Below are 21278 nucleotides of genomic sequence, written 5' to 3' on the forward strand. Positions count from 1 at the left end.
GGAAGGAGAGAAATAAAAGCAGTCCTTAAGATGCTATTCTAGGTTTCAAAATATTCTATAAATTTGATCCTAGAACAGTTTTTTACGAAAGCAGAGGAAGACAACATGAGTATACTAGAAATACAGCAACTTTGTCACACACCTTTCTGTAAGTGCAGTGAACCGGCTTTAATTCAGCTGCCCTACCTGTCCATGTCAAAGGTGAAAGGTTATGTTTGTTTATTTGGACGACATGGCACGCTCTGTCGGATGGTCCGCTGTGTTCGTCTGTGTGTCGGTTTTGTGCGCGATCCTGGGGGTGGAATCCCAACCCAAGGTAGGTTCACCAAATACAAATATCTAAACGTCTTATCTGTTTAACCGATATTTTACCTGAGGCGACAGGTGTGCTCTTTCACATCTGCACTGTACGTGTCCTTGTAACCAGGCCTCGAAATTAACTTTTTCTCCTACTGTCCCAACATTGTCCCAAAAGTGGATTTTAACTGTCCCGAAAGTGTCCTGAAGTGTCCCAACCAGGGCCAAAGATGTGAACTTAGTGTCGGGTCTGCATTCAGTTCCAGAGGTTCATGTTCAGGTTTGGACCTATACTCAAGTCAGGACCTGAGCCCAAGCCAATCTGTGTTAGAATATTTTTTTTTAGTTATATACAAAATTGTGTATTGTAAAATAGAAAATTGCATGAAATTTGAAAAATATAATACATACAAAGGTATATACACTCAGTAGTAAACACAAGTTTCAACAAAGTTAACAACCAGAAATATTGTTCCTGAAATAATGTATTTTAATTTTAGGTTATAAAAGAAAAAGCATAATTCTGCAGAGTTTAAAGACTTCATTGATGCGGTGGCTCTTGGGGAGGTAGAACAAATCCGAAAATGTTTGATTTCTAATATTGCAGGGCAAACCTTAATCAAGTAATTGAGGTGTGACCATCCCTCTGCTGACCCCCTGTCAGGGGAGCAGAGATGTGCCACAGCCTAGCTGGGACAGGCTTTCCTTTCACTATGCTGAGTGATAAATGATGATTGATTTTGAGAAGACTAGTACCACACCAAAAACAGTGTGTGGGACCAGTATACAGTTTCACAGGGGAGGAGCACAGTGGCACTCAGGAGCCCTGATTGTCCCAAATATGTCCCGAATTGATTATTGAGTTGTCCCAGGTCAAATTTTGGTGGCCCCGGGACATAGGGACATAGTTAACTTCGAGCCCTGCTTGTAACACAATGACGCCGTGACGGCCCTCAGATTTCTCGAACGCTAATAACGTTACAGACAATTTAACGAGACTTTACTAGATTCTCCGTAGATTTTGTTCGTCGTCCTTAACGGTGTGTGGTGCCATTTATCCAGGTAGCCCATCATGTCGAAATTATCTCAGTTTTAACCTGGTTCAACAGGTTTGGGAAGAAACATATAGTGGAGATAATCCCCGTGTGCTTTTGTGTCCCCTTATCATCCGCCATTTTACATATAAGCAAACATATTGCCGCTTACAAAAACCAGCAAAAAATACAGACTTCTTCAAATTTTCATGATCTTACACGTCTTCTCTGTACACAGTGCATCTTTACTACTCAAACATTCCGTGTGCAAGTGTAGCATGAATCATACACGAAAAAAAAACATTGGGTAAGGAATGATGTAACATACTAACATATTTCCTATTGACGATAACATAACGCGTACGATACTCAGTCATCTTTTCCAAGCGACAGAAAAACAACACTGACCTACATAAAACAACCCCACCGTCATGCAACACTGGCAAAAAAGGAGGCAAGAAAACAAACCGGGCACACGAAGACATGACATGTGACACTAGTAGCCAAACATTCACGTAACCTGGTATTCGGCAGCGAGAACACTGCTTTTAATTAGAAAGAATTGTACAGGTAGTTATCTCAAAATGTAACAAATGCAATGTTTATCATTGCAATGTGCAATGAAATGATGGGCACAAGGGAAAATGTTATCCAGGCACATTGAGTTGTAAAACGATGTTTGTCCTTTCTTCAAAGAATCTGAGAAAATTTCTGTGGACTTGAAAGTCTCTAGCGTATTGATAGTGCATTGATATGATGTTATTTTCCCTATGATGAACGAAGGTTAACCCGTTAGTCGTGGAGCAGCAGCTACTATGGGAGTCGAAGCGGTACACCTACCGGATCCCGATCATCGCGCAGACGCCAGGGGGCGCTCTTATCGCTATCGCAGAGGGACGGAAGTACAACTCGGGAGATACCGGGTCAAAGGTCGTCGAAATCAAGCGATCAACAGACAAAGGTATGAAATATCACAATTCTGATTACTCCAGGCTTTTAGTAGGTCTTTTCTGGTCTCAAGCTGATATTTTAAGTTGGTTTTAAGCACCTGTTATTCTCGCATAGCATTCTAAAATCACTGATCGTGACTTTCCCTTTTGTTTATTTGCTTGTTTTGTGCTGTCTTGCCACAATAAAGATGACAAATTTGAGAAATTGATATTGAAAAAGACTTTGAAGCGACCTGTTGAATCGTTTGGCCGTACCTGTAGGCTCCATGTGGTCCTCTTCTGTCACCATCCTGACTGACACACAGTTCAAACAAGGCGTGAACCTGGGCTCGGTTATCGTCAATCATGCCACGAGAGTCATCTTCCTGTGGTTCGAGCACTGTTTGGAGTCACAGCATTATTGTGAAAGGTACCTAACAACTTACACAGTAAAGGACTGATAACGCAGACGTCATTTCAGCTTTGTTTCGTCGGAAGCACGTGACTAGAGAAAAACGCATGAAACGGTCAACCTTTCTGTGAATAAGCATGAAGGAGCCTTGCATATCATCTACGATTCATCAACATTCATCAATATAGAAATTGTCTTACTGACTCAAATGCTGTTTCCTTTCCTTCTTTGTTTCCCCCGAGGTCTACGCCCTACCTGATGAACAGTACGGATGACGGGCTGACGTGGAACAAGCCGCGGAACATGTCCAGCGTGGTCGGCGGCGCCAAAAAGTTTGTCACGGGGCCAGGACTAGGACTACAAGTGAGCCTTATATTTTATACGTTTATAATGATAACTGCAGTGGCTAGTTTACATGCTCAAGGTGTTAAGTAAAATTTGAGACAGCATCATCTGGTTGTCTAGATCTCCTGGTTGTTAAAGTTACTTTGTAAAAAAAACGCTGTCGTAAGGGCTAACTTGAGTTCTGGGAATCAAACGCAAACTGCTTTCCTACAAAATCTTGAAACTAAAATTTTTTCAACAGTTCCAAATGCCTAACACATAGCCTGGGTGCCAACCCATTTAGTTAGTGATTAAAAGCTATGAAATGACCATCCCTCTCTCTACTGTCTACCCTACAGAAGAAACTAGCCCCCTACAAAGGCCGCCTGATCACGTGCGGACACGGGGACCACCTGTCCGACGGTGTGTTCTGTGTGGTGAGTGACGACAACGGCACCACGTGGCACGCGGCGGGGAACATGAAGAGTATCCCCTTCGGCAGGAAAAAAGTAGACGGAGACTTTAATCCAGACGAAAGTCAGGTCAGATAAGATATCTTCATTCCCAGCTTCGTCTTAAACATTGCATTTATATTACGTACGCAATTCATACGTCACAAAAATTTTAGAAAAGGCCTAGGTGATTGGTATTTTCATACATTGTCAATAGCTGTTTTGTGTTTGTATTTGTATTTGTATATGTGAGTTATACTATATATAACTATATATTGTTATACTATATATGTATATGTATATGTATATGTATATGTGAGTATGCATTGAATCCAATTTGTGGCGTCGTATATGTCGGCGCAATATTTCCCTGGAGCTTGTTGCTCAAGACATTGCACTGCGGAGACCGCTAAATAAGACCCATAACTTGATAGAAAGTAAATTACACGTCAGGTCGGCATAAATATTTCAGGTCCGGCTATTTGTTTATTTTCCGTCTCAGCTTGTCGAGCTCCCAGACGGGTCCCTGATGGTGAACATGCGCAACCAGCTCCACTACCACTGCCGCTGCCGCGTGGTCATGCGCAGTACGGACGGAGGGGAGACCTTTCCGCTGGAGCAGCTGTACTTGGACGACACCCTGGTGGACTCAGGCGTCCACGCCAGCATGCTGTATCACCGGGGCGTGCTGTTCTTCGCAAACCCAGCGAGCTCTACTACACGTAAGGATCGACGAATTTCTGACGATATGTTCTTAGGCGTAAAGGACTCTTACGATGTATGTATGGAATTATGTTTTCCCTGTCATCATCTATGATGAGACGCGCTCCCTATCCATGGAAAGAAGTGCTGCTGTAGTTGTGCGTATCACTTGTATCCTAAAAGGGCCGTCCAAAGCCACGTACATATAGTGCAAGTCCTTTCCTTTCATTCGGTTCTTGTCGTCACTTTCTCTTATTTCCTTGCTTTGATGACTCGTTCACTGTATACGTACTTCAACGACATTGGCCTCCTTTTCAGGTGAAGACTTCAAACTCCGCTGGAGCCATGACAACGGGACGACCTGGCCGGGACTGAAGACCCTCTGGACCGAGTCTGCGGGGTACTCCTGCATGACAGTGCACGACTCGGTAGACGGCGCTTTTATATTCATCTTGTACGAGAAAGGAACGTCAACCGACTATCAGTGGATCGAGATGATAAAACTCAGTATCTATGGCGGCCTTTGACGTTGATGGGAAGTAGAGTGCAATGTAGGTTTATTTAGTAGGAAAGTTGAAGAAAGCACTGTTACAATGTTATGTATTTCACATGAGGTAATACATGGAGTTAGGACTTAGGAATGCAAACCAATTGTTATGATAAAATAATATAGAGCAAAGAGCAAGTGATGAATCATATCCTTATTACGTTTACGTTAAGTTAACGGCTCGAACAGACACCTGTTATTCGTCACCATTGATAGATTTACATTGAGTAGACTGAGATTGAATGTAGGTTCAAAGATCAACTTAATTTCGGACAAGATAAACAGCCGTTGGCTACATACGGTAGACGAACATGTAAAGGATACGTTGGTTACGAGTACATGATGTACATCAGTATGTGTCTTTATCAGGAGAGGAGAGTCACTCCCACCGAAACCCGTAACTAGAGTTACCGGGCCGATTGTTGTTCCAGCACCCACAGTTTGTTTTCCCGTACAAGAAGTTCAGTCTCCCGGTAGAAACAGAAGAAGGCAGTCCGGAAGTGAGTGTCTGACACGGGAGCTACTGGTTCCTAATAGCTCTGTGCCCTCCTCGTGAACCGGCGGGAAGACAGTAGTCTCTACCGGACTCTATAGGCTGCAAACTGTATTCTATGGTCGTCTAACTCCTATTTGTCTACGTAGCCAATTTCTATTATTTCCAGCCACCTATGTGTCAGGAAGAGACTAGAAAACAGTAACAGTATACTAGTAGTATATGTGTTGGAGTTGATCCGCCCTAGCTAAAAGCCATATAAGGCTTGATAACTCACAATGTCTATCTAAAGTATGATTGTCAAACTTTATCATTCACAAAGAGAGACGTTGTCTACCACGTAAACATAGAGCTTTATAAATCAACTATAAATGTGAAAACATTATTACGAGAGAAGACAATTCTATACAACAATGGAAAGTGTTGTTTGTGTCATTTTCCTGACCTTTTGAAAGGCCTGTAATTGTATCTTGTTGAAATTTCCTTCCATTCAACAGAATTTCTTTTGACGTGATGTGCACATTTTGATAGCTAGGAAAATCCAAGGGATGGTGACGCTCTGTCACGAACAATGCTCGAATGTGGGGTCTCATTTTGCCCTGGAAATCACGTCCACCAACTATATGTGACCCTCCCGTGAGTTCCATCATATACCCTCACGCACGGCCGTTTAACCACACTGCGACTGACGCAAATGCCAATGAAGATGTTTTCGTCTGCTTTCACAAATATTGACCTGTCGTCTGACGGAGGGACGTGTCGAGTGTGCACCTGTGAGACCAGCGTCCTCTACTCCTGTTGACCCACATATGTCACTGTGTGACAGTTTAGCACCGTGGAACGAAACTGACTGAGATCGCGGTCACTACTCGCCCCCAACCGTAATCTCTGCTTGGAGAATAGTGTTTTCCATGTCCCTACACATATGTCACTGTGGCACAGTTAAGTATTATCGTAGAGGGTGGCAGATGAAAGAGTTCACGGTCACTACTATGCCACCCCCAACCGTAAAGTTTGGAGAATAGTGTATGAAACTGTGGGACAGTTTACCGTGGAAGGAGGCAGACGAAAAAGACAGCGGCCACTGCTGGCGCTAGCCCCCAATCGTAGCCTCTGCTTGGAGAATAGCATTTTCCCGTAGTCCCTACACATATGTCAGTGTGGGACAATCACTGTTTACCTAGTCCCTACATATATATATCACTGTGGGAAAGTTTAGTATTTGCCTAATGCCTACCAGTAATACGCCCAGGCTGTTAATCTCCAAGTAGATGTTAGGAGGAAAATCGTAACGCTTTCTTGCTGCCACGTTTTCTTCACATATAATACAATTCACTATTCGTAGAAGGGCTGTGTGCCGGGAAAAAGGGGCTGTCAGTAAATGCTTTTCCCTTGTAACATCTGCTTGGAGAATAAGGACCACCTGTTTTAAACGTATGGCCACCATTTAGTTTCAATCTGTCAACTCGTAGCAATGGTTTGAGTCTCCCTTTAATTCGTTTACGGTAAGTAGAGATATGTTATGGACACAGAGAAAATGGAGCTCCCTGTGAACGCTTTTACTGTCCCACTGAAACGCTCGCTATCTGTGAGACGGTGGCAAATGATCCTTTGCTGTGGTAAGGTGGAAAAGCATCGACTTAAGACGTCACAATCTTAAGGCAAAATGAGAGACTGTTTGCTTATGTGATGGAGTCCTGTTAGATTTCTCTTTGCTGCAACTCGTAGATTCCCCACATTTTCGGTGATAAGCAAAAAAACAACTTCTCCTTTGACATAACAACTTTAACTTGAAACTAAAGAACAAAAACACACCCCGTAAGAACGGAATGTGGGATGTAGCAGTCCCTCGTGTAAAGTTTACTGTAAGCGATGTAGTTAACAGACACCAGGAAGTTGGATGTCATGGCTGTTGATAGTCACACAGTCAATCTGACATTTTCTTAACCTACACAATAGAGGGTGAACTTAAATACAAATACCAACGGTAAAGAAATGGAGAAGGAAGATGAAGAGTGTGATCCTGATATTTACAGGACGGATTCCTGATTGGCTTCATCCTTGGTCGACCCAAGGGTTAGATCGACCTCTGTTTCTTGTAAAATACTTTCTCTTAAAGACACCGTTTGCATATGATATTTTGGTTGCCAGACTATACTTTAAGGTCGCCCTGAAACGGTCAGAATCCCTGCTCTGTCCTAAGACGTTTTGACTTGGGTGGATCATCTGATGCCCACAGGTCAGTTAACGCTTGTTTCCCAACATGTCCTGCGGATAAATTGCTGCAGGAAAAAGCAAACACAGTGCTGCTACATTGCAGGTATTTCCGCTGCTTCTTGGGAGAACTGCCCTCCTTTCAGTCCCAGGACAGACGATAGACGATAACCCCTTTTGGTCGCGGTATATGAGTTGGCACCGGTCTCTCTTGGCACCTGATTTCGAGCTCGAGAACTTACTGGCGGCCGTGTGCTCATTGAACTGTGGAGGCGGGGCAATTTGCTTCCCCGGCCGAAGTATTAGCGGCTGTACCGCGCTGATTCTGGTACCCAGGCTACAGGACGGCAGACTGCGGACAGCACAGACTGCTATTTACTTGTACAGTGGCGCTAGTCGTGTTCTGTTGCGGCGTTTTCTGTTTGCCTCGCTTAAGCTTGTTTCAGTGTTTGATGTCGTGGTGGGAAGATAACACGAAGGCTTGGGACGACAAACTAATATCGCGCCGAGACTATAAACGATGTTTTGATAAACTGACCAACACTGTAGCTGAAGTTACAGTGAAGTTTCAAGTGTTCTACTGGCAGGCCATAGACCAAGGAGGTTCTAAAAAACTCATTGGGTCGCCTATTCACAGTTTGCATACCTGTACACACAGGCTTCACATTTTTAATAGGTAAAAGTAGAGCAATCTCAGAAACACATCTGCTCTCATGTGATATACGTCACCATCGGAAAATAAAGATATTTCACAGTCAGGTTCGACATAGACGGGTGACATTGGCGCTGTCGCTATGTTTTTTACAGACTAACAGAGCTTATCTAAAAAGGATATTGGGGGGAGGTGGTAATTATGGTTTCTGACCAACAGGGGGCTGACCTGCTTGGAGAAGAAGAATGGAAGAATGGAGCATATGCATATGCATTGAGAAAATCTAACAAAATTCAAATGCGTCAACTACCTCGGACCAAGGACATTATCTATATACATGTATAATGTCCTTGCTCGGACGCATCACCGGGTGTCATGGCAGGATATATCAATCGCGTGCCTTCTAGGATTTCGTCTTTCGCCATGTTCACTGGTCTTGCACGGTGTGTACATTATGTCTGACTTTGGGAGAGAATTGATGAATTCAACAACATCTATAGTCGACTGAAGGGAGACGTCTTGGCCAACAATTACAACACATAATATCAATGTCGTCTTAATGAATGTATGGTGATCTTAGATGAAAACATATTTGACTAAATTCGGACCATTTCCATGGAAACCAGAAGTAGGCTGTCAAACGTATGTCTTTTCCACCCCAGGAGCCCTAAATGGTAGGTCAAAGGTCAAACTACTGTAGATGCCTTGCCCGTGTCGTTCCCAGGAGAGCGCACGCATTTGATGGCAGGGTAGGACGGAGGGTACCGGTCTGTTTGTTTCTTTTACCTGAAGGAGCGTGCGGGAAGTCGGCAAGGTCCCGTCAAGGCTAGGAAACATTCGTCTCGTCCGCAACACCTGTCACGGCGAGCTGTTCCGGCGTCGACGACAGAGTTTCCACGAGAGGTGGACCACCAACGTCCTCCCGGCCCAGCTTCCAGTCTCCAGTCTTGGGCGGACTAGCCGAGAGGCTGCGGACTAACACGACGGTCGGCGTCCCAACTCTGTCCCAACTCGATCCTGACCCTACAAGGTAGGCAAAATCATATATTTTTTTTTGCTTTGGTTCTAAACGTATCAACAAGGCTGAAGTCAACTTGAAGGACTCGAAAGATTTTCGGTGAAGGGTGCCGTATTTCTATGCATGGGTTCATTGAACTTGGACTTGAGATCTATTCCCTAGTTTGGTACAACTTGTCATTGGTTGTCAATGTCATGATGGTGAGTGTCTGGGTGAAACTGTCTTGATAAAAGATTTTAGGTACGAATTACATGGAACTAGTTTGCTTGCAATGAACCCTGATGTAGTCTACTTGAAAGATACTGTAAACTTTACGGTTTCTCATCTTTGCGATGACGAATCGTCGATTGTTCTAAATGCTACAACGACGGTGGGAAGAAGGTTGGGAAGAGAGATCCATGACACAGTCGCATTCATGCACCAGAATATACTCACAGCATGCTACAAGGAAACCATTGTTTGAAGCGATCACTGTGCATTTTATCGTCATTTTGTGTATAAGTGCGTCTTTGAATGCCCCCTCCCCATGTCCCCTGAATGTCACCAATTTTCCCGTCTTTTCTGTCTTTAGAGACCCACTGAAGCATCTAGTTTTTCTGCATGATTAAGCGCACAAATAGATGAACTATTACATGGTCGAACTCTTCCCGCTATCTGATTGACGGTAGAACGCCACGTGACAGTTTTCTTTACCGTTCTACGGTGTTGCTTTTAACGGGACAGAAAATGGCGCGAAGTGGTCAAAGCCCCAAACAGCGACGTACATATCCTTTAGTTTCCTTGGCAACGATAATTACGAGATGTGTACGCCTTAGCTCGTAAATGACAGACATTCGCTCCTTTTCATCTGTTTTCGTGTTTCGTGTCGCTGCTGTCAAGACGACAAGACATGGCTAAACGCCTTTCTTCCCTTGGCCCACAGTGCATTGGCCCATCAATATCCTCGTCTCTATCTCTGAGAATGAAGTCCAAAGAGAACTCTTGCCGCATCAACCCAGATTTCCTTCCTTTCGAACGACAGTTATTGTGTTTACCTATAAACATTGTCCGACTAGAGCCCGCCCAGCTGTGTATACTACATTCTCAGGCGACATGTGGCCAGGAAAAAAAGGAGTACAATGTTGCATTCTCTTCAGAAACTAATTCATGCCTGGGAGTTTTCACACTTCAGATGAACTTGTAGTTACCCAAGACAGGTGTGTACGCACAATGGTACCCTTGCCGAAGAAAAGCCTGTGAAAGATTACTCCCGGATTAGCTGCGATACCACACGATCCGCAAGGTGCCGCTTATGCGAGAATATTTATGGACGTGGCATTTTTCTACCGTTATGCGTGTACTGGGGTTTCTCGTGAGAGATTTAGAAAATCTCTACTAATACCACTGCCGGGAGTTTACGTAACGCGATATCCAACTTCACTGTCCGTGAGAAGTCTGGTTGCCAGACACAGTTGGCATGTGAGCTATGTTACACATCTGGCGGCCTTGCCGCGAGGCCGTCCTGAGCCTATGTTCCCACTCTGTGTGAACAGGTGATTCCAAGGCTTCTGCATAATGTCCCTGGTGATTCCAAAGTCCTAATACTCTTACATGTAAGACGTAATGTCTAACCAGATGTGTGCCTCAGGCTTGTTTTGCACGTCTCTCTTTTGGTGCGTGTTTTCTCTGTTCACCTTAGTCCTTACTACAAGTGTAGAAACTAGAGAGGCGGAAGAAATACCACCAATAAAAAAAAAGCAAATTGGAGTCATACAAGCTTATTATATCTGCTTGAAGATTATAAACCACACGCCACTGGTCTTTGCATACAGCAGGAAAACTCAAGTCTATATCTAACGCTATATTGACAGTTGAAGGCACGTTTCTTTCCACAATCCACCTACATCCGTCGCGACTGTTTATTTACACGGCAAACCGTGGGTCACTTTCTATGGCCGATTAAGTGGTACAAAATCGGACAGATGATTTGACAAGGTTACTGTACCAGTCTCCACATACATTTCAATCTATCATAGTATGAACCTAAAAAAAATCAGAATTGGCTTTAGTTATATTGGTTGTGAGAAGTTGGTGTTTTCTGGAAATTTGTGGCACACACTATTAGACAACACTGATATCTCCGTAGTGTGTGTGGATGTCCTTATATTCTGCACTTTATGACCGTCTAAACAAACTAATTGTCACCCTATTCCCATCATTACCTGATAGCGGACCAACCATCAAAGAGACTCGACATAGCAATACCGCCGATAAACACAAGATGAGGTTTAGACAGGTGCCAGACCTAGATTTCTAAATAAGTCGGTCAACATCTTACAATAAAAGAACCCAGCACGCTAATCGAGAAGGGTAGGGATGACCCGGTGTACTTGGCTAAATTACGCTAAACGTAGCGAATCCGTATTGCATTACCAGCTAAGTACGAAAACTGGGCGTTATGTTTCGTCCTCAGTCTGAGGTTCGACCGCTTTACCTTTACATTTTACCACTCACCCTGAAAAAAATCTAGAAATGTAGTCATAGAAATTCTGTATAAAAAAACGTGGGTGTGTCGAGGACTGTGTGCATAGACTACACCCCTTTTACAATCTGTTTAAGTTTAATTGGTGGCGAAAAGGAAACACGAAGATCGATATCATGTTTGCCAATGTTGTTTTTCATTTGTCTCCTGTGCTAAAGCCCCCGTCACAAATCAAGAATTTAGCTCGGCCGACTTGTCGGCGAGCTCCAAATGGCGATTTTCGGGCGAAGTACGACCGACGTCCTGTCGATTCCACGGGCTTCGGGCGAATTTTCGGAGCTCGGCCGACGTTCGCGAGTCACTGGAAGCTGCGCTTAAATTCAGCGAGGCCTCGGCGACGATTTTTGAACTCGCACAGCTCGTCAACAGTTTGCCCGTAGCTCGCCCGAGCAACGCCCAGCATTCGGCCAATACTCGGGCGGGCATCCGAGGATTTTAGACCCAATTTTTGGTCGGTCGGAGGTCGCCCGAACTCTTCGACCTCGTGCGAGCCTCGCACGGGCTTTGTACAATAATCGGACGACCGTCGTCAGTGTTCCGGCCGACTCATGAAAAGTAAGGCGTGCTTCGGGCGAGCGTTGTACTGGTGTCGATGGGAGCTTGGACGGGCTCCGGCCGAACTCCTTCTTGTTTATAAATAAAAGGTAACGACAGTTTGGTTTATAACATGAGATGATAAATAATACTGTAATATTAACTAATACTCATATCAACTTGTCAAAGAATGCTGCCAAACTTTTCGAATGAAATACAATTCAATTGCAAAGTTAAATTTTCATTGAAAAAAAATTATTATAAATAAAATGTGGACACCGAAGACAATACTTCCTCTTTCTTTTTTGGTATTCGTTTAGATGTTTCAATTTAGATATCAATTAGCTGAGGCTTGACTTTTGAGTTTTTCCTCCACAAAATGACTGGTTGAAAGTCTGAAAGTCCACTAAGTCATTATAGATCTATGTTTGTCTGCCGAGGCACGCCCAAGCGTCGGCAGGGCGTCGATGGGCTTATCAACGGTCGGCCGAAGCTCGGACGGCGTTCGCCCGAGCTTCGGTCGATTTCAGTTTGGTGAAAATGTTTGGATCGGGGTTAAACGACTGATCTGTTGATTTTGTGGCTCCTGCGCTAGTATTCGGATTGGTTTATGACAAAATTCCTGTTAAGGTTATTATTTTCAGTGTGCCCACCCACTTCACTCATTTCCTACAGATTTGCCACAACTCAGAAAGTAAAGTTGGTCCAAATTTGAGCTTGTTACCAGGTCAGTTGATTCTGACTTCGTCCGTGTCCAAGAGATGGTACCGTCTTATGTAGGATTTATGATTATTAGTGATCGACGGACGTCGCCCGAGCTCCGTTCAATTTGTGACGGGGCAGGTTTTCAGCCATAAAATACGGTCGACGCTCGGGCGAATTTGAAATTCGGCGAGCTTCCAGCGATCAACAAAATCGGCCGATGCTCGCATGAATTGTGACGCCGGCTTTAGTAGGTCCAGTGCACTTTGAGTTCAGCCTTGTCAACCTGTCCGTCCCGTCGTCGCGCATCAGACAGTTTCTCACCATACCAACAGCTCTGGAGATTGATTAAGCCCAAAATTGGAGTGTAATGTCACATAGACGCGTCCAGCATTGAGACAGAACTAGAACAACCCATGAACCATCGCGAGAGGGCAGGTCAGTCCAAACATGTCTCGCCAGGGGACCGAACTCCCGAGAAGAGTAACACAGGTGGTAGCAGAACAGTCGTCAAGTACGGTCCAAGCAGAGGCTGTTTTCTTAACGTGTTCCAAACTTGGCGACATAAAGAAAACTGGACGAAAGAGAAATCCCGACAAAAACGCCTAAGAGTACGTCAAACGCCAACTGGAGCCGAACCTCTGATTGGAGAGTACTACTAGTCGTCAAGTAGATACATGTCACTGGCACAGGCACGTCATTTTGGGGCCTTTTATGAGTCATTCTGGTGGTTGGCGTTTTTCTCTAGTCAGTAAGGACCTGGTCACTTTCGTCGCACGGTCGTCGTACGATAACATACTGTGGGCATTCATGTGCATGTGTCGCACGCAAATTTCAGCTGTTTTTTGTCCGCTCTCCCCACCAGAGCGGGCAAAAAACGGCCCATACGGTCACAATCTCCCCCACCCCCCAACCTCTGCTTGGAGAGTACTAGTAATCCTAGACACCGTTATGTCTGTCTGTATCTGTATCTGTATCTATATAGCCGTTTAGGCGTAACACACCAGCTGCCTGCTTGAGAAATCTACGGCATCAACATCATACGACTACATATAACGAATGTGAATGCGCCGTAATCGGACCAAAAGAGAAAAGCGCCCACTACAGATCGCCGAAAAGGCGAAGAACACTGAATACCCTAAAAGACGGGCAAAACAAGCCGGAGGCAGAGCACACATCGGTCTGAAGATCAGCTGCTATCCAGGTGGGAAGGTTAATCTGTGGATCTGTCATGGACCAAGGAGAGGTGGTTGTAAATATTTCGGAGAAAGTGTCATGTCCGCCAGCCGGGCACGGTGACGATGACCAGAGGGGGTATAGGGTTTGTTGACTTTGGTCTACTGTATGTTACGGTCCATCGGGGAGGGGATTTAAGTGTAGCTCCAAGGATACAACTGCCGAGCTGATAGACTCTTGAGTGTTGTCATTGCTTCTGTCTGAATCATGAGCCTCTCCAATATCCAGTTATATCTTACCTTTTAGACCCCCATGTTGTTAATCCAAGTAACAGATACTGTCCTGTTGCGATCCTGAATGTCAAGTAGTTATGGGGAGTGGGTAGAACGGGTAGGTGGCTGGGCCCATGAAGTAACAGCAAAGACAGCCTTGATGGTGGCTCTCTTAGTAACTGAAGTGGCACAAAACATCGGTCAAGAGATAGCCCAAAGCTTGCCGTAATAATCTGACCACCATGATAATTCATTTTAGTTGATTGCTGTTATAAAATCATATTGTGTTGGTCTCCAAGTTGACCATTGACACATGAAAACTGTGAGAACACAGAAGGCAGACAGAAGAATTAGCGGTGACAACTGCAATCTTGTTAAGATCAACACCATGGGGCGGTATAGACTAATGATAGAGGAGAAAGTGTTTTTTTCCGCAGGTGTGATACCCACTTACGTCACAACCAATCTACCTTTCTGTACGCTTACTCTAAATGGAAGCAGATTCAAACTGAAAACAGTTGGATTTCGAAGTGAATCAGTCAGGTTTACCTCAGACATAGTAAGACGTGTCGCAATTTGAGTCATGATTCAAGACAGATTATAATCGCGATTGAAAATCGACTAGATCCCTTTTTGCGGGTCGGACTCGGTTTCCGGACCACTCAACAACACGGAAAGCCTGACTGAACCATCTAGTGTCGCAAGTGGGCGGCCATGTTCCCGTATCCATCAGATATCTGACAGGACAGGAAACAAAACGTCTAACCTTCCATTAAAGTAGCCTTGTCGGGAAATATCACGTCTGTACGCCTACACAGTCTCGGGAACAGGTGTCGGGCGGGCGGCAGTAAATCAATCATCAAACCTGATAACGGCGCGGTCAGATACGGCGTAGGTCGGTCGTTGATCTCTAAGCAGATCTATCGTTGGCAAAGCAGTATCCAAATGGCCAACCAGGTGCCCTTATGGATACTGGTTGGCCCTTTGGGTAATGCCTTGCCACCGATAGATATGCTTGGAGATCAGGTCATCGTGCGATTTTAATGCCGTTTCCAAGCAGGCTGTGACAGAACCAACCGCCGACAAGGGAACCTTTTACGGTAATAACAGCTTGATTTTGCACGACATATGTCCGAATATCTCAAGAATGCCGTCAATTTGCGATCGTAGGCTGATCGCACGACGTATGGGTCCAGGCCCTAAGCAAAGAAAACAACCAAGCAACTATCCAGCCAGTACTCAACAATCTAAGAGACTCTTAGCAGCGATTGTCAAAACACATAGAGTAGTAAAGACAATATTTAAAGGGAAAAGCAACATAACAAATGTTGTGGCATATTTAGTCTACTACTTGGCAGAGTTAGTGCCAGGGCGGGGATTGGAATTTAGGCTTGGTAGTTACCGATGATATACAGAAGACCATTACATAACAGTGGGCGTTATCTATGATATACAGAAGACCATTGCATAACGGTGGGTGTTATCTATGATATACAGAAGACTTACATAACAGTGGGGTGCTTTGGTCGCCAGACGGCACACGTCGTTTTAGTAGTACCCAAAGCAGACGAACGTTACGTAATCTATGCCTCCTGCAGTCTGTCAAGTTGATAGTTTATGAGTATCAGCTCTACATCTTACTTAGGAGACGTGAACCTACGTTCCTGTTGTGCTAGGTAACCACCAACAACTACCAAATCACAGACACTTTGCGTTCCCGCCAATTCTGACTCAAACGTGTGACAGAATACAGACTATTTGGCGGCTCGGCCGTGCTTACAGACTCCGCTAAATATTTCTTGGCACTCCTTAAAACATATTGCCCAACAGGTGCAGACTTCCTTCCGTCCAGACGTCTTGAGTTTAACTTTGGAACAAAGGACGTGCGAAGGTTAAAGAAGCAAACAGTTTAAGAGACGATGTTGAGATAGAGCCCCGGTGTAAATACTGTATATCCTTACAGCTCTATTTTCTATGGAATGCATTTACAGAGACATTACAGAAACCACAGTGCCGCCGGAATGTTGTAGTCAATAGAAATATGCATGCTTAGCGCTACTAAAACTATGCTGTACCAAAGATGATATCTACCCATTCTTTCGTAAATATCTTATCACGTACATTATTCAAGCAAATCGTAAACTAATTCCAGCCCAAAAAGCTCCATGACTCCTTGCGCCGACTATTCTTGGAATGCACCTTGTCACTTCGGGATGCTGAACTAACAGGTGTGACGGGGGAGCTGGACGTCAAGAACTTCCAGAACGGAAGAAACTTTCACTTCGCCGTGCTGTACAAACAAACGGTCGGAGGTGTAACTTTCCCTGTGTGTGAGACAGTTGGCTCAGGTTGCTACTGGCAGGAATGTGTTTGTTATTCCTGAGTACAACCGACAAAAGTTACCTCGGGATCTTAAACAAAGTACTACGGAGAGCATAAGTTGTGCACAATGGTCGGATTTTTCTCGACGTGTCTAAAGCTGAAAAAAAAAGAAAACAGAGTGCTTGCTTTACAGTTTTCGCCAAAGGATGCCGCAAGGCAGTCTTAATTCACACATTTTCTGCTAGGAAATATTGACCTTTCCAACATGATATTTCGATTTTGGCGTGAAAATGCGTGTACAAAATCACGCGGACAAGATAGTACGCCTTATTGTTCAAATAGATGATCGAAAGGAAGACCGTAACCGACTGTCCCGTCATTGTTGATGCGTTACATTTCTTTTTGCAAAAACGGATTCGTCAAAAACGTTATGAGTTCATCCCTACATCTGCTTGGACAATATTGCATGAACTAACAATAGCCATCCGCCGGTATAGAAACTCCATCCCCCTCGTAATCTTTGTTTGGACTCTTACCAACAACACAGTTTACCCGGTATCCCCGCTATGTATGCAATTAAATAGGACTAAATACAGAGCTAAGAGACTTCATTAAAAGCGAAAGGTCACGCATTCATTTTACAAAGTACTACAAACAAGCGGAATGGTTCGGACTAAAAGGCTGGTAATTCTTATCTGGTCGATCAGCTGTGATATTTCCGTCTCGCCAGTCTGGCAATTCTGCGCGGATTAGGAGAGTTTGGGACCGACTATACCAAAGACCAAAACGACAGTGCTACACAGCTTCCCCAACTCAATTCTTGCCGGTCCGAGGCATGATTCCAAACGCTCCGAGGCATAATTCCAACCGCTCCGAGGTATGATTCCAACCGGTCCGAGGCATTTCCAACCAGTCCGAGGCATAATTCCAACCGCTCCGAGGCATGATTCCAACCGGTCCGCGGTACAATTTTCTTTACGCACCGCGACCTGATTCTAACCGTTCCTCGGCAGAATTTTCTACCCTACGCGCGCGCTGCCCTGCGTTCCTCGACAGCGGCACAGTCCCCTGTCCCCCACGCTAATACAGTGGACGATCCCAGGTGGGTCAAGGGCCACTCGTGTTGTGAATGTGTGGTGAACGCCAGTCAGGTCGTGTTTTTCAGTGCTTCGTTCTGACTATCACCGTCTCTAAAAATACGTGCGTACAAACTAAAAGGAAGCCCTGATTGTCAATATCAACTACAATATCAACTACAATCGACGGACAATTGGCGTTAGATATTCCTTTTTGCCCCTCCCGTGTCAGTAGATCGACTGAAAGGATGATATAGTGGGCGTTGACCCCTCTAGAAATCTGCCTGTCGTGGACTCAACATTGCTACCAGCACACACACACACGTTCACCACAAAACAATGTTGTGTAATATGCACATTAGATATTGGCCATAAAATTCATTGACAGAAACATACGGTCGATAATACAAAAGATATTCTTGTTCAGTCACGGAAAAATCCTGTTATAGCCCCAGCCATGAATGAAATCGAATGTTATAGAAATGCTATCTGTTACTAGTAGTCTGTGTTGTCCATGTATGAACTTTCATCAAATAACTCGACCATGCGATATGCTGAAAGGACTAAAAAAAACCGTGGCCAACTTGAACTTTTGCCACCGTAGGAAGTTGTCCTGCGAGACAGGTCCGTTTATTTCAGGTTCAGAATCTGAAATAACACAGAAACAAAATGCAAGCTATAGTATAACGTTATATAAAAGGAGAGCTAGCTGAGGAAGAGAAGGATGCGTCCCGATCCCGTCAAGTACACCGCCAACTCATATGATATATATACTATAGTCCGTAGCACTGACAGTGTCAGGTTTGAGGTCTCTTGAACTTTAATATCATAATTCAAACAGAGCCAAGCCGGTTTTATTGCTGTCACGGTTGTTGCAACAACAGCAAATATGCCTATGACACACGGCGACGAAAGTTTATATTTTCGCAGTTCACATTCGACACGCGTGACCCTTGACCCATCTGGGACCGTCCACTGTATTAGCGTGGGGGACAGGGGACTGTGCCGCTGTCGAGGAACGCAGGGCAGCGCGCGCGTAGGGTAGAAAATTCTGCCGAGGACCGGTTAGAATCAGGTCGCGGTGCGTAAAGAAAATTGTACCGCGGACCGGTTGGAATCATGCCTCGGAGCGGTTGGAATTATGCCTCGGACTGGTTGGAAATGCCTCGGACCGGTTGGAATCATACCTCGGAGCGGTTGGAATTATGCCTCGGAGCGTTTGGAATCATGCCTCGGACCGGCAAGAATTGAGTTGGGGAAGCTGTGTAGCACTGTCGTTTTGGTCTTTGGTACGACTAGTCCTGTGGTTTCCCCACTTTCTCTTCTTGTCTGTTAAACTGACAAAACCTCTGTAGTGTATTGTGTAAAGGTGGGATGGAGACGTACAGTAGGGGGGGGGGGGGCGGTTATTGCTTAGTTATTGCTTTCGACCCCATGCAACTTTTGTCACAAGTAAAGCGTATACTGGTAATTTTGCTATAGTCATGAGATGAACATCTCTCTCCCCGGCTTCCCTATCTTTCTATTGATGGATAGATAGATAGATAGAATGAATGAATGGCAATGTATGGTAATGCGCAGGTAGCATGATTTACAATCTAGGTGTATTTTTGAACAATTCTAATTGCTACTTTATTATATCGAATGGAACCTACAGTAATAACTAAATGGAACTATTGATAACATCATATTAGTATCATTAAGTATTTCTAGGCTACTTTGCATCTTACATTCGTCAAATCTCATTTAGGAATAAATAGTACAGTTTAGATAGATAGATGATACGATCTGCAGTCTTGCATGGCGTAACTGCGTTCTTGTGCTAGTTCACAAAAGCAAGCAAAAACCTCAACATCTGTTTGGAGATGACAAGATCTCTCCACGACGATACATTCACGACTTGGCACAGCTACGACCCCCTGCGGACAAAATTACTCCCAGAATCTTGAGACGCCATCTTTGTGACAGAAGATGTCTAAATCGGGCCGTTCCACCTTGATTAACTAAAAAAAAAACATATGGTGAAGATTTACGACCGAGATAACTTCATGAATGCCAAGGTTGTTTCTTTTTTCACACTCTATCTGTCTTCATTCCCTGCCTTGCCGTGTGGCTGTCATGATAAATCGTAGACTCCAAGCAGATGTCTAGCTTCGGTATGTTTTCGTAAGTCTTTTCGCGTGTCCAGTATGTCCTTTCTCTTGTTTGTTATGTCTTGAACTTGAGCGCGATTTGTAGAAACAAGCAGGACCAAAAACAAGTGAGAGGAGGAACGAAAACAAGTTAAACGTCAGTATCGCTCTAAAACTACACACAAAGTCTACTAGCGAAAGGGAACTGAAGAAGATTTATAAGGGCAAAGTATCTGCTTTCAAGTTCACGTTTTCCTAGATTAGTTTTGTAGAAAACAATTTCCTGTGGCGAATGTAAAATAACATATTGAAAGCTCCAAAATCAGTTACATAAAAATTGTGGACTGATATTACGGGACTAGCTGCGATCACCGGAGACTTGATCGTAATCTGAGAATTTTGATAACACTAACTACTGTTAGCCAAAACACGGGAGACTGTTGTTTTATGCTGCATGGCAACAGTACCTAATCAGTACCTTTGAGGATAATTTAAGAAGGTTATCATGTTGTGCCCACGTCTTCCATATCAATTATTTTCTCACCTTATAACCCATTCTATCAATTTTGGCAACAAAGCTTTGTTAAGTACGCCGCCTATGTCTACATTACTGATAATCTATTTTTGTCATGAGTGCGTGTACCGTTATCATATCCAATAAATTCTGAACCACCACCTTCTTATCATCAGCCGCGATTGTGAACTCTCAAATATCAAAAAGAAATCCCGTCCGGAGAACAAGTCACGATTGATTTGAGGGAAAACGTGGAGGTTATAGATTGGAGGGGCTCTAGGGACTACTAGTATCTTTGTGGAAATTTAGAGGATACAAGAGACGGTGTTGTTGTTTTATGTTCAGGATCGTGTAGGCTGCGAGGCAAGATGTTCAAATCTTCTCACCCGCCGTAAATAATTGGGACGGCTGACAAGGTCAGATGATGCTTTCACTGAGAACCTACCCTGCGTCATTTCTGAAGGACAATGGTTTTGACAGTGTGATCACTCTGAATTCTACTGGACATTTTACATCTGACGCTTGCTACACACCTGATGAAGACGGGCACCTGTGCTATCACACATGCGTCTATTTTTGGAGATCTAAAACAGTTCGACGGACTTTCCTTATTTGATCACATCACTGACACTGGCGACGTTCCTTTATATGTGTCTTGGAATAAGGCCACTGTCGGTGAAGTTCAAGGACGTGTACGTAACGGAAACGGAAGTGTCGTCACTATCCATGTACAGCCATCACCTGGCTATTTCAATAATCTGTTTTTTGTACACAGAGAGATGGATTTCAACTCAGACAAAAATAATCTAAAACACGAGCACAGACAAATCATTGGGAAGCGGTCTGAAGGCTTTGAACTCCTTTGCCTCTAGAGGACCTTGTCCTTGGATACCTCGTGAAGTCGGTTTCCGTATGGCTGTGTCCAACCAACGGCTTAAACTGATCTGCTTTTCAT

At 44.3% G+C, this 21278-nt stretch overlaps 1 protein-coding gene across 1 annotated transcript; it reads left to right on the top strand.

Annotated features, from left to right (window-relative positions):
• Positions 1-45: 45 nt before the first annotated feature.
• LOC136441769 (sialidase-1-like) lies at positions 46-5610 on the top strand. Its single transcript, XM_066438240.1, has 7 exons — positions 46-316; positions 2115-2292; positions 2543-2690; positions 2915-3035; positions 3356-3538; positions 3951-4170; positions 4469-5610. Exons 1-7 carry the CDS (start codon positions 212-214, stop codon positions 4675-4677), a joined length of 1164 nt encoding a protein of 387 aa, XP_066294337.1. The 5' UTR covers positions 46-211; the 3' UTR covers positions 4678-5610.
• The last annotated feature ends 15668 nt before the right edge of the window (positions 5611-21278 follow it).

This window comes from Branchiostoma lanceolatum, chromosome 9, assembly GCF_035083965.1.
Source record: "Branchiostoma lanceolatum isolate klBraLanc5 chromosome 9, klBraLanc5.hap2, whole genome shotgun sequence".
NCBI lineage: Eukaryota > Metazoa > Chordata > Leptocardii > Amphioxiformes > Branchiostomatidae > Branchiostoma > Branchiostoma lanceolatum.